This window comes from Bos mutus, chromosome 21, assembly GCF_027580195.1.
Source record: "Bos mutus isolate GX-2022 chromosome 21, NWIPB_WYAK_1.1, whole genome shotgun sequence".
NCBI classification, from domain to species: Eukaryota; Metazoa; Chordata; class Mammalia; order Artiodactyla; family Bovidae; genus Bos; species Bos mutus.
In genome coordinates, this window is record NC_091637.1 from 22,554,862 (window position 1) to 22,571,608 (window position 16,747).

Sequence of the window (16,747 nt, forward strand, 5' to 3'; positions counted from 1 at the left end):
TTCTTCAGGGGATCTTCCCAACCCAGGGATTGAACCCAGGTCTCCCACATTGCAGGCGGATTCTTTACCAGCTGAGCCACAAGGGAAGCCCCCAAGTATACTGGAGTGGGTAGCCTATCCCTTCTCCAGTGGATCTTCCCGACCCAAGAATCGAGCTGGGGTCTCCTGCATTGCAGATGGATTCTTTACCAACTGAGCTATGAGGGAAGAATACTTTTAAAAAAAGGTTCCTTAGAAAATTTGACCTGAACAGACAGGAGACACTTCATGGTTTTTATTATTTTACTTAGTGTGAATACTTAAAAGTTCAGTGACAGAAACACTAATGTGTATGATTATAAGGTGCTGGCCTCCCAGTGGGCCCTGCCAGGTGTGGGGGAGGGGCACCAGCTATCAGGGATGCCGGCAAAGTCTTGCTGTCTGTCTGCAAATTTGTTCCCAACTTAACCTCCATGAAGTAAGCCTGTGATATATACTTATGGTTAAATGACAAGTTTGGATCCATTGAATGGCATAGAGTGAGTTTTTGGGGAAGGAGAGCCATGGGGGTTCCTGCTGTGTGACCCTGGGTAAGGCCTGTGCCCTCTCTGGGCCTCAGTTTCCCCACCTGGAAAGCAGCAGCTTTGCCTGAGCCACCCAGCAGCCCCTCCTCCACTCTAATCTGTGAGCCTGGACATGGTGCCCCCGTCAGAGCACAGGCTGGATGTGGCTGAGCCCTGCCTGCCCAGCAGCCAGGCGTGTGGACTGGAAGACAGGGAGCTGGGAAGGTCATGGCTGGGACAAAGGAAGAAGGAAGAGGTGCAAGAAGGGCAGAGAAGGAGGAAGCTAGTAGGAAAGACACTCAGAGTGACAAGGAAGTTGAGGGTCTATCCGGGGACCTGTCACATGGTGCACTCAGTCATGCCAGCTACCTGTTCCCTTACCCATCCCCCTCACAGAGGACCCAGAAGGCCCTGCCCCACTCTGGACATAAGCACATGCAAGCTTGATTTGCTCCATATCAGAGACTGCAAACCAGTTGTACTGGAGGTGGCCCATAGGTGTGTTAGGTTTTCCTTCACAGTGTAAAGTATTATTTCTTCACTAAGTGTTTGGTAGCTGCAGTGTTTTAATTTCACATGAAAATCCACATTTCCAGCTCCTTTTGAAGCCTCAGGAGATCTGGTGTCACTGGGCTGTGTTCCCTCAGGAAGGCAAGTAGATGGAGCTGAGCAGCTGCTATGCCATTTATATTGTTTTCCACTCTCATCTCTGTTTAATGTTTTCTCTATTTTCTTCTTCTTATGTATAATGGACATAAAGCAGGACCGTGATCATCTCCCATGTGCCCCTTTCCCCTCTTGGGCGTGGCCAGGCTTCCTGCCTGCTCACAGGAGTGTCCACCTCCCCATCCAGGAAGCACCCAGGTCCTCAACCTCATGGACAGCCTTCAACACATTTCACAGGCTCTGAAATCATATGTAGACATGTGTGTACATACATGTACATGTGTCTGTAGGGCATATCTGTATTTTTTTTCCTGTTTTATAAACATGAGATTTTGTCATCACACAATATCTTGTTTTTCTACCACCCCCGACAGTTGCAGCTGGTCCTCTGCAGGGTCCTTCGTCCTCTCCATCCCCTTTACTTATTTCCTTCCCTCCTGGCTCCTATGGGTGTTTGGACTGACTCACTTGTCTAGGTCAGTGGATCCTCCTGTGTGAGTCTCAGACACAGGGAGGACCCAGGATATGACAAGGGGTCTTGGAATCTATGTGACTATCATGCTCTAGAACAGGAGGTCAGAATCCATTTCTGGAAACTTAGAAAAAGATATGACAAAGACTCTATTTTTTACTTCTGAGTATTCATCTTGGTTTCCTTTAACTATATCCAAAAAACTATTACTATTTTGATTGCTTAAAACAACAGAAATTTATGTCCCATAGTTCTGGAAGCCAGAAACCTAAAGCCAAGTTTTCAGCAGGGCTGTGCTGTCTCTGATGCTCCAGGAGGGTCATTCCTCTGTTCTTTTAGCTTCTGCAGGCCCCTTAGCTTGGGCTTCCCTGGTGTCTCAGACGGAAGAGTCCGCCTGCAATGTGGGAGACCTGGTTTCGATCCCTGGGTTGGGAAGATCCCCTGGAGAAGGGAACGGCTATCCACTCCTGTATTCTGGCCTGAGAATTCTATGGACAGAGGAGCCTGGCAGGCTACAGTCCACAGTTGGACAGGACTGAGCGACTTTCACTTTCACTGGCTTGTGGCACTCGTGGTAAAGAACCAGCCTGCCAGTGCAGGGGACATAAGAGAACTGGGTTCGATTCCTGGGGCAGGAAGATCCCCTCTAGAAGGGCACAGCAACGCCCTCCAGTATTCTTGTCTGGAGAATTCCATGAACAGAGGAGCCTGGTGGTCTACGGCCCATAGGGTTGCAAAGAGTCAGACACAACTGAAGCAACTTAGCATGCACACATGCACAAAGAGAAAACAGGGGAAAAGAGAGTTATTGGAGTGGGGTGGGCAAGGCTGCTGTCTTCGGTGGGTGGATGCTGGGAGCCGGTGAGGCATTCCACTCATGACAAAGGTCATGAGGAAGGAGGCTCGGCATACGCAAAGGCGGGATCGAGCCTCAGGAGTCCCCCCGGATATTCTCGAGCATCTACCCCCCAAAAAACCAGAGTCTGCCTACTTTATTGCTTTGTGCTCTCACCTCTGACTTTACTGGGGGCTGTCCCCCACCACCATCTCGCTCTCTCTGTCAAAGAGTTAACTTACAGCTCCAATTAATAAAGTTCCTGGGCAATTAGGAGTGTTTAAATCCAAACCCCTCAGAAGGCTCTCTAACTCACCTGACAAGTTTACCCGGACTCCTACAGCTATACATACGATTGTTTACAGTCTCCCAGCCTCGAGAGGCACGGAAGCTTAAGATATTCAAATAGCTTAGAACCTCTCAGAGAGTTAGAAACTGTCAGAATAAACTAGTAAAAGATTTCATTGATGAGCCAATGCTTGCTGCCAAGTTTTCACATCCCCTGAATTGTATCCTTGAATGTGTATTAATTAATAGTTGGTATGTAGAAAAAATAAGTAGTGGCCTTGGTGTTAGTAACTTTAGACCCTTAAGGTAATAAATTCTTTCCTTTGTTGTAAACCCATTACACATCCGCCGTATAGGAATGCAATTTTATCTTCAGAAGATGGTGCCAAACCTTAAAATAATTACTCTTACAGAAAGTAAGTCTTTGTTGTTAAGTCCTTGTCAAGAGTCATAAAATGTTAATAGGCCTTCTGGCCAGAAGATGATGTAAATCACCTAAAGCATTTGTATACGATAAATTTGCAGGAAAGAAACTCTGGTTTTTGATAAGGATCAAAAACTGCTGACTTTGCATCCCCTATTATCCTCTATGTGTAACTTAGGATATATAAGCCCCTGTTGAAAATAAAGCTACGGGCCTTGCTCACCAACGCTTGGTCTCCCCATGTCATTCTTCCCTTTAACTTCCAGCTGAGTCTCCATCTGGAGCGCAGAACCCACCATGTTTACTAATTATACCTGGGCTTCTAAGATCCGACCAGGTAGGCCTCAGTGTCTCCTCTCCTTCGGGAGAACGGAAGGACACCTGCGGCCTACGTAAGTGGTGCAAACTTCTTGTCTTGAAGTTTTATTGGTCTCTCGCGTAAACCAAGCTACTCAGCTTCTTTTCTCCACTGAATTTTCCTACTGAGCTATCCTCATTCTATTACTCTTTATATCTTTGATAAATATGTAAATAGTCGCCGACGCCGTCTCCCCTTCGAATACCCTGGATCAGCCGGGGCTGGACCTCGGCAGGTGGAGATCAAGATGCTTGATGGATGTTACGTATAAGAAGATACTGAATGAAGTGAACAGGTTCTATGATGATGACTCCCCAGTTCCTGCCTCCGGAGCTGATCTCTCTTGGATCCACAGTCACACCCAACCGCCTCCTGATCTCTTCCTCTGGATGTTTCAGGACACGTCACACTCAACACGTCCAGTCCCACCTTTCAATCCCCCACCCCCAACATATACTGATCCTTCCTCATCTTTCCCATCTCAGTCACTGGCACCACCTTCACAGATGCTCTTCACAAAATACTTGTGAACCCACCTACTCTTCTTCATCTCTAAAGACACCTTCTTCATCCCCAGATCAATCCATCCCCTCACCTGCAGCTTCTAGTTGATTCCTCTATTTCCATTCTTCCCTCAATGTCTGCTTGGACTGAACTCAAACTAAAACACCTTTGAAGGCTTTTCTTCACTCTCTTGGGATGAAACACAAACTCTGAAACATCACCTCCAAAGCCCTGCAAGCTCAGACCCCTTTCTACCTCTCCAGCTGCCTGAGTCCAGCTCCAGCAGCCAGGGAATCAGCCTGAAGGGATGAGTGGTGTCAGTGGAGAATGATGTAGCCTCTGACTCGAGGTACAGGACTACATGTTTATTTCAAGCTTCAGGTTCTCTTTTATACTTTTTCAAAAGCATCAGGTAAGAGGTTTGACATTTGCAGTTCCCCCTCACCCAGATTATTGTCTCATTGCTGCCCTTCAAACAGAGTTCCTGATTCAGCGATTCTCTCAGAATCGTGTCTACTTGTGTTTACATTGTAACTCATGCTTATGTCTGGGCTGCATACCACATTCCTCAGTTTATTTCTTATCTTTCTAAGTCCTGCTTGCCCCTAGTATCTTAAGCTCACTATCTCCTAAAAAGGCTTCTAGCTATTCTTAATTATTCCTAAACCCTAAGCTCAGTAAACTTCCTTTGCCATAAACATTTCCCTCACAAACAGATCTCAGATACCAATCCTTCCCATGGCCTCAAGCTGTGGCCTACGTGCTCATCCTGGAACAATCTTTGTAAAGATCCTTGAACAAATGTCAATGGTTACTTTATAGATTATTTTTCTGGGCACAACTACAGAAGGCTTTGTGCTTTCTCATGTTTCTCTCAAGAACAATAAGCACCTTAACATTCTTTCCAGATAACTCAACTGAAGAAAGGAAGAAACAAGTCAGAATCACAAGAGCTGACTCCTTCATCCCGGGTCCGTGCCTGCGGAATGAAGAGATGGGGCTGGGGCTGTGCCTCCATTTTGTCAGTAATGCCTAACGCGGCTCCCAACATCCAGCCTCCTCACCTCCCTCCTTTTGAGAGAGTCTGAGCCACTGAGAATGTTTTCCAGTTCCTCTTGGTCATCTCAGAGCCTTTTCCCTGACATGTCTACACACCTCCAACCCTGAACTGAGACCAGAGCTCAGCCTGGCACACAGTAGTCCTGTGCTCAGTCAATGCCACTCTAAGCTTCAGTTTCCTCATCCAAGGAATGGTTATAGCACCTGCTTTTGGACATGACAAATCCTAATTACATCCTGTAAAGAATATCATTGACAACTTAAGCAGAGAACAACTGTCCTAGAAGCCTGCTGGGTAGCTTGGAGAATTATTAGGGAGAAACCAGGCTTAGACCAGGCCTAGATGAGGAAGGGAAGGAGGGGTGCTGGGCAGCCACAGCCTAGGGCAGTTGGTCCAGGCACTGTGGCCACTGGAAGCAGACAGTGGGTGCTACTGCTTCCAGTATTCCGGCTATTCCTACTGCAGGCCCCGCAGAAGGAGTTCTGATCTGACCTGTGTCTGTGTGTCACCTACTACTTATGTGTGTGTCCAGACACCACTTGAGGGGAAAGTCAGCTATTTATCTGGCCTCTTAAGTTTCTTATGTGTCTGAGGCCTAGTCTCTCACCAAGACTTACATGATGAGGACATCTTCAAATACTGTCTCAGGTTCTCAGTTGTCCCCTCCCTGGAGACATCCTTCATGCAAGGACTTGGGGTTGTTAGGAGGAATACATGAGATAAAACATGTCTGGTAATTCTCAAACATCTCCCCTAAAGGCAGAAGAGTTGGAATGTATCTTGATTGGGAGGTCTAGCCTAGAGTCTGATCCTGTAAGCTCCTGTAATATTCGTTCCACAAACACCTCAATGTGCCATGCTCTCTTCTCAGCATTGGTAATACTTTAGTAGACTCACCCAGCAGTGAGTGCCCTCCTCAGGGGATGGGGCAGGTTTGTGCAGAATGAGGGTGGATGGGGCAGAATCCCAGTTTGGAGGATGCTGCTGCCACATTTGTCACAAGCAGTGTGAGGCCGTGAGCAGACAGCCAGCCTGGTGAAAGGACACCTGGTCCTGACTCTGACTCTGCCACACACAGGGTGACTCTGGACAAGTCCTGTCCCTCCCTGGGGTCCAGCTGCTCCTCCTCTATGATGAGAGGGTTGGACTAAGCAGAGGACCTTTACACTCTCTTTTGAGCTCCACAGTGAGGGACTGGACCAGGCTTGGAATTGTGACAAATGACCCTTAATCCCCCAACAGGAGGGATGGAGCAGCTGCCCTCATGAACCATGAGGCTTGGACAGTGAGCCCCTCAGGTGAGCCCACCCTGGGCATTTCTTCTACTAAAGCAGAGAGGCATTTCCATCCTCCTGGGAAGTGAGATCCCAGGGCTGTGTTCAATTTGATTCAGGAAAATATCAGATCATGAGTTTCCTGCATTTAACTTGTGGAGGTAAACACATACTTTCTTTTGTGGATGAAAAACTAATAGTCAATCTATTAGAAAAATAGATGGAAATTTTATTTCAAGCCAACCCGAAGATTGCAACTGGGGAGAGAGTCTCTGTCTGTTCCCAGGATGTAAGAGGGGGAGGACAGTGCCTATATGACTTGGGGGAGGGGACATGGCAACCAGCACATAGCTTGGTAGAAGGTTACTTCACTCAGGAGGAACAGATATCTTAGTTAATGCTTTTAGTGCTTTTCTAAGTATGGCAAGATGCAAGAAACTGGGCTCATGAAAATTTTTCCTGGAGATATCTAAATATCTGAGGGCCGGTTCTGTCAGTTTTCTCAGAATACTGAGTGCCTCAGCCTGATCTTCACTCTGAATCCCTTCCAGGATTGATTTTAAGTCAAGGACTGCAGTGGTTAATGACTTAATTCTTGTAGAACTGGGTGGTGGGCAACATTTTTATATCACAGTCCCTTGCCTTTTGGTCTTGATTTCAACCAAGGTTTGGGAGACATTCATAACCAGTTTGTCCCAGGACACCAGGAATGCATTCCCAGGTCAGGAGAAGATTTTGTTGGTAGGCCTCACCTAGTCCTGTTAATAGTAACCTCAGTCCTCTGGACCACCTGTTTTACTAGTTTGTCAGATTCCAGCAAATATTTCCCCCCTGTTGCTTCTTCCCCTCTCCAGAGTCGTACTGTTACAACAATGGATCTTACAGTACTATACTTTAGGTCAATCATTTCAAGTCATCATTATTTCTATCTGAGGCTCAATCACATATTTTTTTTAAAGCAGGAAGCAATTATCTTAGGAAAAGCACAGAACACAAATACTATGGCCTATGACATTAACCCAGTCATAAGTAAGTAGGGATGTCTTCTAAGGAGTTACATGATTGGGGCCTGAAGAAGAAAATTTATCTTTATGGTGGAGCAAGTAGTTTTGCCCTTGAGGAAGTCAGGTTAACGCATAATGCACATAGATGCACACTGCACACCAGAGGGCAGAGAGGAGGCCCAAAGAGCAAACTAAAAATTTTGTCTAAATTTTTCTTGTCTTGCCTTAAAATAGGGAAATTACTACATCTTACCATTTTTTCACCATGGGGATCACCTCCTGGGAGCCCTCCCCATCCACCCTATCTGCCTGTGGGTGAAGATCACACACTTAATCCCAGTACAGGATTAAGGGGCAGCAGTGGGGGGCCTTCCCCTGCCCCCCCACCCCCCACAGCTCTGCTTGCCTGGCCCCTGTGGCCCTGGTGATGCCAGGATGCTGGGTTCTGTGGGTTTGTGGTTGGGAGCAGGAGACTTTGGGACCATCACAGCCACTAGTTACTGCAGAGAGCTGCTGCTCTCAGTGTGCTCATGCCCAGGAACACACACACTGAGCATGCACACAGGCACATATCTTTATAGAGGGGTCTCCAGGTGCTATCATGGCCCCTTTAAGAGCTAGGGGACAGAACGCTGGGCATTGGGGTGGGACCCAACCGCTAGATCTGCAGCACTGAGCCAAGCCCTTAGGTTCTGGCTAATATGGAAATTGGGAGACAGTGGGACAGGTTTACAGAGATGGTGGTTTGGGTGAGAATGGAAGTCTGCTCAGTTGCTTCAGAACTCTAGGCAAATTTGGGTCAATTAGATTGTTGATTTTGTTTTTGTTTTTGTTTTTTTGCTTTTATCTTTCTATTTATATTTTTAAAAAAGACATTATGGATGAAGGAGAAGGAACAAGCCTTCTCGCTATGATTCAGAGCAGGGACTGTTGGGACCAAGCAACTCCAGGTAATTCTTTAAATTTATATACATTTATGTAGATCACGTTATACATGAGTCCCAGAGAAGCATGTAGGAGCAGCAGAAAGCAACTGGCACACGGAAACTTGCTTGTGTAACATAGTCAGGCACTGGAATTATGTTTACTGTTGTAGCAATAATATCCACCCACCCAACCCACCTGCCAATTGAAAAAGGGTTGAAAGACATTTCCCTTTAAGAATAAGGTCACATAGTAATTTGGCCCTTGATCAAAAAGAAAAGAAACAAACAAAAACAGAAAAATTACACAGGCTGAAGAAGAACTAAAGAGCCTCTTGATGAAAATGAAAGAGGAGAGTGAAAAAGTTGGCTTAAAGCTCAGCATTCAGAAAACTAAGATCTGGTCCCATCACTTTATAGCAAATAGATGGGGAAACAATGGAAACGGTGACAGACTTTATTTTTCTGGGCTCCAAAATCACTGCAAATGGTGACTACAGCCATGATGTTAAAAGACACTTACTCCTTGGAAGGAAAGTTATGACCAACCTAGACAGCATATTAAAGAGCAGAGACATTACTTTGCCAACAAAGATCCATCTAGTCAAGGCTATGATTTTTCCAGTGGTCATGTATGGATGCGAGAGTTGGACTATAAAGAAAGCTGAACACAGAAGAATTGCTGCTTTTGAACTGTGGTGTTGGAGGAGACTTGAGAGTCCCTTGGACTGCAAGGAGATCCAACCAGTCAGTCTTAAAGGAAATCAGTCCTGAATATTCATTGGAAGGACTGATGTTGAAGCTGAAACTCCAATACTTTGGCCACCTGATGTGAAGAGCTGACTCATTGGAAAAGACCCTGATGCTGGGAAAGATTGAGGGCAGGAGCAGAAGGGGACGACAGGATGAGGTGGTTGGATGGCATCACTGACTCGATGGACATGGGTTTGGATATACTCCGGGAGTTGGTGATGGACAGGGAGGCCTGGTGTGCTGCAGTTCATGGGGTCTCAAAGAGTCGGACACAACTGAGCGACTGAACTGAACTGAACTGAGTGTGAAATGGAGTATTTCCTGCCATATCAATAAACAGGATGTCACAGTCTTCCAGCCCTCTAAACGTGAATTTCTGAGCCCAGGAAGAACAATGCCTGCTGTCCAGCAGCTACTGAGTTGGCAACATGAGCTGCTGCCACTCCCTACCATGAACAAAGAACTAAGGATGTGAGTAATCAAATCTCTGGATGCTGGCCCAAGACAGCTGAGATGCAAATGAAAGGAATGATTTTAGTAAGCTCAAACTCTTGCATCTTCTCACAGAAAAGTGTTAAATTCTTTAACTAGAGAGATCTGGATTTCCTTAATTAGCAATAATTCTTTGATGTTTAGATTACCTGCTCCTTGTTACAAGCTTCTATATAATCTGACTCCTGCCCACCTCCCAACCCCGCCTCCTCAAAACATATCTCTCAGGGTCACTTGAGATGCTGGCTGCCGGGCTTGAAGTCCTAAAAACTCCCATCAAATAAAACATAACTCTCATCTTCTAGGTTGTGACTACTTTTTAAAGTTGATACTAGCTAACATCAGCTTTAAATGGCTATTTTTCTTTAAGCGGCAAGGTCCATGTTCTTCTGCCTGCAGAGGCAGGATATGCAGTTTTTAGCTCTGAGGCTGTCACATCCCTGCCCCTCTAAAATACTTCAGAGGTTGTCTTCAAGAAACTGCAGTTCTTTTCCAGTTCAATTTTTGACTCCCCCTAGTGTAATTGGAATGGAAGCCATCTACCTCTTGCTAGCTTTAAGATGAGGTCTAGGCAGAGAGTTTTAGTGAGCCCACAAAAATTCTGGAGCCAATCTCAGGTGGGACTGAGCAACAGGCAGGGCCTCTGGATCCAGGGTCTCTGCTTTAAGCTTGCAACTCACTGAAAACTATTGACCTCTGGAGTTTTTCCTTTTAACTGAAAGGGGAAGTGCACTGTACAAGGCCCTATCCTGAGAGAAAGGGGGTCAAATCCTTAGCTACCTGCACATACACCAAACACACACAGCAACTAAGGCACCGTCAGGGAGACAGACACCCTTTGGCAACGAGGCCCCTCTGGAGGCCCAGGGTGTGACAGCTGCACAGAGGGCTGTGTGCTGTGGAGTCAGCACCTTAGGAGGTGGGAAGGGTGGTGGGCAGAGAAGGAAGGAGTCTCGGGTCCTGATAGTGAAGGAGGAAACAGACAGAACGGGCTGCATCTTGAAAGCAGGACTCCATCTTGGTCCGGACTGTGGACTTTGAGCCCAGTATCTATGGAAACAACATACCAACTGGAAAACCAGACCCCCTCCCCACCCCTTCACCCGCCATGGAAGAACCCCAGGGCTCGTACCTAGACTCTCCCTCACCTAAAAGAATACCCTAATTATCTGTGTAAACCAATAGAATCATAAATTCTATTATGCTTACTGGGATATAACCACAGGCCTATTGATAATTGTCCTCTGTTAACTACCTAGGCCTAAGGCATCTGAGGAGAAGGCAATGGCACCCACTCCAGTACTCTTGCCTGGAAAATCCCATGGATGGAGGAGCCTGGTGGGTGGCAGTCCATGGGGTCACAAAGGGTCAGACACGACTGAGCAACTTCACTTTCACTTTTCACTTTCATGCATTGGAAAAGGAAATGGCAACCCACTCCAGTGTTCTTGCCTGGAGAATCCCAGGGACAGGGGAGCCTGGTGGGCTGCCGTCTATGGGGTCGCACAGAGTTTGACACGACTGAAGTGACTTAGCAGCAGCAGCAAGGCATCTGAATCATGGGTCATCTTTGACTGTATCTTTCTTTTCCTTTGTTCAGACTAGTTTCAGGGAATTTGGGGAGGTGGGTTTGGGCATGTACACTTAAGGTATATAAAGTTTTCACAAAAACTGGTCCAGGTCCTTGACTAAGAGGAGACTCTGCCTTGGGCCCACCAGTGTAATAAACTGTACTCCACTATCTGCATTGTCCTTCTGAGTGAGTTTGTTTCCCGGAACTCACGGCTATGACAATAGATCCAAAGAAGGAAAATGTCCTGGTCTGGAAACAGGAGATGAGAAAACCAAGAATAACTGAAAGAGGGCCAAAAAGCAGAAAATGTAGGAAAGGTGAGAGAAGCAAGAGAAAGAGGTAAAACAGAATGTGGGCAAACATTCAAGACAGGACGGAGACAGAGCAGAAGGAGAGAAGGAAACAGCAAAGAGAGTGAGATAAACGAGAGAGAGGAGCCAGGAAAAGGGTGTCAGAGGAGGCAGAGCTCGGTAAGAAGAGGAATCTGGAGCCCCTGCGTAGAGCCTCGGTCACTGACCACAGTCAAGATCATCAGGTCCGCCACGTAAATCAGCAGGTTGATGGCTGTCAGGATGGCCACAGCCAGTCGTTGGTCCCAGACGCACATGTAGGAAGTGCGCTCATCAATGCAGCTCAACTCGTTGGACCGCTGGGGCTGCCCACCGAACTGCGCATTGAACTGGTAGAGAGGCCAGAGGACCAGAGCAGTGGTGTAGAGGAGGATGGAGAGCACAGACTGCCCAAACCCCAAACAGGAGTAGGGCAGACTCTTGTCACAGTCACACCGGTGCCACAACATAGCCACAGCCCCCAGGATGAAGCAGATGCAGTACACGGCCACACACCACACCAGGGCTGGCTGGTGCTCATACGGGTAGGTGTTGCTGAGGAAGGCGAAGATGACACATGCCACGAAGATCTCCAGCCTCTTGAGCAGGCCTAGCAAAGAGTAGAAGGACTCGCCAGTCCGGGCACAGGTCCAGACCACTTCGATAGCATAAGCCACAGAAGTGATGCAGGAGAATGCAGTGGAAGCAATAACATGGTGTCGGGGGGAGCCATCGGGAAAAATCTGAAGGTAGATGATGGGGTAAATGATGGAGGCTGAGAGGCAGAAAAGGGCGCAGTAGCAGGCAGAGGTGATGAGAAGTCTGTCCCAGGAGAAGTGAAGTTTATCCTGGAGTCCACATAATTCAGCTATGAGGGTAAGGAGGGTCACGGTGAAGCAGGAGCACCAGACAAACATGGACCAGTTACTTATGAGCACACTCCAAGTGCTCTCCCTGGTCACCAGGAAGAAGGCCATGCAGGTGGAGAGCAGCTGCAGGAAGTGGAGGAAGTAGCTCTTGTTGGTCACAGAGCCCAAACCTGAGGACAATGACGCGGATGTCATGATGGTCATGTGGGTCTCTGTCAATGGAATGGCCGTGGTCCTTGCAAAGGACTCATCAGGTGAAGATCCAGCTCTGGTAGTGGATTAAGTCAGATGCCTAGAAAAGGTTCAGGGACCTGTGACAGCTGAGGCTCAGCATCTGTGGAGTTTGAACCAATGGTTCAGACACCTGGGTAACCGCACAGCTGTTCCAGAATGGTTCTCCCCACCCTTCACCCTTGGCCTTGTCAGACTTGGCTTATCCCAACCTCACAGCTGCGCTGGATCTGGCGTCAGACCATAAACATTACTTATCTCTTTCAGCTTTTGCCATTACTATCAGAGACACAAGGTAGAATTGTCCTTATCTGTAACTCCAGTCTCCAAGGCTCTGAAAATTATACAAGTTTTAAAAAATTTATTTCATAAGAATATTTGGCCTGAACGGACATGAGACAATTTATGGTCTTTATTTCACTTAGTGCAAAAATTCAAAAGTTCAATTGCAAAAACACTAACATATTTGACTGGGTCTTCCCAGGTGGAGCTATGGTAAAGAATCTGCCTGCCAACGCAGGAGATGCAGGAGACATGGGTTGATCCCTGGGTGGGGAAGAGTCCCTGGAGTAGGAAATGGCAACCCACTCCAGCATTCTTGCCTGGAGAACCCCATGAATGGAGGAGCCTGTTGGGCTATAGTCCATGAGGTTGCAGAGTTGGAGATGACTGAGCACACACAGAACCGAATGTGTTGATTACTAAGTGCTTTCAGACTCCAGTAGGGTTTTATCTCCTATAAAGTAGATGCACCATGTCACCTGCCTGAAACTGAAAAATTCTGATTCTGGAGCAGATCTGACCTCAAAGTTTTCAGAACAGTGATTGTATAAATACATTGTCCTAAATCATCTGACAAAGAGAAAATTAGGCTCAGGGAACCAAGTGCCTCAAATAACGTTCCATGGATAGGAGTGAGAACCCAGATAAAAACGCCAAAGCTGGGAGCCTGAACACTTTGCTTTACAGCCCACATGTCACCAGGGCCCATGCGTGGGAGCCAAGGGAAAAAGCTTGGAGCTCTGGGACCCAGGACACACCTTCAGGGCCACAGCCTCCTTCCACAGCAACCTGAAGACACAGTGTCCCGGCCTCTCCTCCCTGCAGCATCACCAGAAGGAGCTGCCATCTGAGGGACACAGCCCCACCTGGAGGAGGGCAGCTCCAGGGGTGAACAGGGAGGAGCCAGGGGTGATAGCAAGGCCGTGGGGACAAGATGACATGGGAAGTAGGGACTGTTGTGAATTCCCTCCCCCAGTTTTGCCTTCACATGTGACTTTCCCACTGGGGAAGGGAGACCCCAACCTAGCAAGACTCCAATGTGGAGTATCATGGGGGAGCCGCAGAATAAATTAACATAATGTTTGGTTTTTAAAGGGCTTCCCTGATAGCTCAGTTGGTAAAGAATCTGCCTGCAATGGAGCAGACCCCAGTTCAATTCTTGGGTGGGGAAGATGCGCTTCTTGGGGTTCCCTTGTGGCTCAGCTGGCACAGAATCAGCCTGCAATTCGGGAGACCTGAGTTCGAACCCTGGGTTGAAGCTGCCATCCCACTGTGAGTCTGGGAAGATCTAGGACTAGCCCTACCTGAGTGAAGATTTTAGGCCTGTGAGACTGGTTCAGCTGTGTTATGCTTAGTCGTGTCTGACTCTTTTTGGCCCTCCAGACTCCTCTGTCCATGAAATTTCCCAGGCAAGAATACCAGAGTGGGTTGCCATTTCCTTCTCCAGGGGCTATTCCCAAACCAAGGATCAAACCTGTGTCTCCTGCTTTGGCAGGTTGATTCTTTACCACTTAGTCACCTGGGAAGCCCCACCCCCTCCCCCAGCCCCCAGTTAGCAGCTTCCAAGCTGGGAAGAAGGGATTAGAAATAAACAAGGATGCTGTGTCTGATTATGACATGGAGCCTTTCAGGGTATCCAGGGAGGGGATGGGGATGGACAGATGATGGGGCCCTTTTTAAGGGCAGGAGCTGAAAGAGAAGGCACCGAATGGACCCCTGGGAAGGACAACCCTGAGGATGCACCCAGGACTGGGGTGGGGTTGGGAGTGGCAGAGTGGAGATGACTGGGGGGATCCCAGGGTCCCAGTGGCCCTGAGGCAGCCCAATAGGTGTCTTCTGACCCAGAAGGGATGCAGGCATGGAGCCAACCTTCCCCATGGAGGAGGGGCTTGGACTGCAACTGAGACAGAAGAACAGGGGCCTAAAGGGGTTTCAGGGCTGTGACAGGGACATGTGGCCAGAGTGGCAGGGACCCTGGAGACCACGGAATTGCCCAGGTCACCTGCCCAAGACAGTCCCGCCAGCCAGGGCTGCAGTCCTGCTCACACAGGGACTCCTCCAGGGTCCAGTGTGTGGGGGGAGTAAGGCCCCTCCCAGCCCGCCCCCTCCTCAAGGACAGCTGCCCTGTTTCCAAGGGACTATTTGCTGAGAGGGCTGAAGGGCCAGCAGCCTGAGCCCCAGCCAGCTTCCTGCCATCAGGGGCCCTGTCACCTCTGCTGATAATAAACCTGGGACAAGCTGAGGCTGGAAAGAGAAACACAGAGCAAACCCTGAGAACCTCCCTGGACTCACAAAGCTCTTTCAGCCCCAATTGCCAGTGGAGCCCTGGAGCCTGTTGGCCTCCCAGTGGGCACTGCTGGGGTCGGGGAGGGGTCCTGGGGTGAGGGAAACTGGAGGGTCATACTGTCTCTTCATTTTTCCCAACTTACTACCAAAATGACCCTATGATTCATACTTAAGAGTAAATGACAACTTTGTGTCCATTTAATGTGACAGTCATGAAATTAAAAGACGCTTGCTTCTTGGAAGGAAAGCTATGACAAACCTAGACAGTGTATTAAAAAGCAGAGACATTACTTTGCTGACAAAGGTCTGTATATCAAAGCTATGGCTTTTCCAGTAGTCATGTACGGATGTGAGAGTTGGACCATAAAGAAAGCTGAGCACCGAAGAACTGATGCTTTTGAACTGTGGTGCTGCAGAAAACTCTTGAGAGTCCCCTGGACAGCAAAGAGATCAAAACAGTCAATCCTAAAGGAAATCAACTTGAATATTCATTGGAAGGACTGATATTGAAGCTGAAGCTCCAGTACTTCGGTCATCCGATGAGTAGAGCCAACTCACTGGAAAAGACTGTGATGCTGGGAAGTATTGAGGGCAGTAGAAGGGGATGACAGAGGATGAAATGGTTGGATGGCATCACTGACTCAATGGATATGAGTTTGAGCAAATTCTGGGAAATTGTGACGGACAGGGAAGCCTGGCATGCTGCAGTTCATGGGGTCACAAAGAGTTAGACATGACTTAGTGACTGAACAACAACAGCATGTTTGGTTGCTGTACAGCACTTTAATTTCACTTGAAAATGTAGATGTCTACCTCCTTTAGAAGACTCAAAAAATATGGTGTCACTAGGCTACATTCCCTTGGTGATAGATAATACGGTTGGGTGGCTGGAGCTGAGCAGCTGTTACATGCTCTATATTGTTTCCATTCTCATCTCTGTTTAGTTTTCTATATTTTTCTTATTCTCAGGTGTCATTGACATAAAGCAGGTCTATAATTATCTCACATGTTCCAGTTTCCCTTCTTGGACTTGGCCAGGCTTCCTGCCTACTCACAGGAGTGTCCACTCCTCCATCCAGGGAGCATCCATGTCCTCAACCTCATATACAGCCTTCAGCACATTTCACATGCTCTGAAATCATATATAGATATGTGTGTACATACACGCACACATGTTTGTACAGGGCACCTGTAGATTTTTTTTCCTACTTTATAAACATGAGCTTATGTCATGCACAGGGCATCTTGCTTTTCCACCGCCCCTGACAGATTCAGTTGGTTGTCTCCAAGGACCTTAGTCCTCTCCATCCACCTTACTTATTTTCTTCCCTCGTGCCTCCTGTGGGCGTTTCCACTGACCACCCTTCTCTAGATCAATGGATCCTCCCCTGTGAGTCTCGGACACTAGGGAACCCAGGATATGACAACGGGTCCTGGGATCCTTGTGACCACCATACTCCAGAGCAAGAGTAGGGCAAGCTTTTCTGGAAACTTTAAAAAATATGACAAGGATTATATTTTTAATTTCTGTTATCTGGAATATAGAAAGAAATTTTGCAACTTAATAATAAATAGGCAAACA

At 47.6% G+C, this 16,747-nt stretch overlaps 1 protein-coding gene across 1 annotated transcript; it reads right to left on the reverse strand.

Moving 5' to 3' along the window:
• Positions 1-11,619: 11,619 nt before the first annotated feature.
• Positions 11,620-16,255, reverse strand: LOC102277690 (myeloid-associated differentiation marker). Its single transcript, XM_070358199.1, has 2 exons — positions 16,221-16,255; positions 11,620-12,634 (listed from the first exon to the last, which is right to left on the reverse strand). The coding sequence occupies exons 1-2, from the start codon at positions 16,253-16,255 to the stop codon at positions 11,620-11,622; spliced, it is 1,050 nt and encodes a 349-aa protein (XP_070214300.1).
• Between the last annotated feature and the right edge of the window lie 492 nt (positions 16,256-16,747).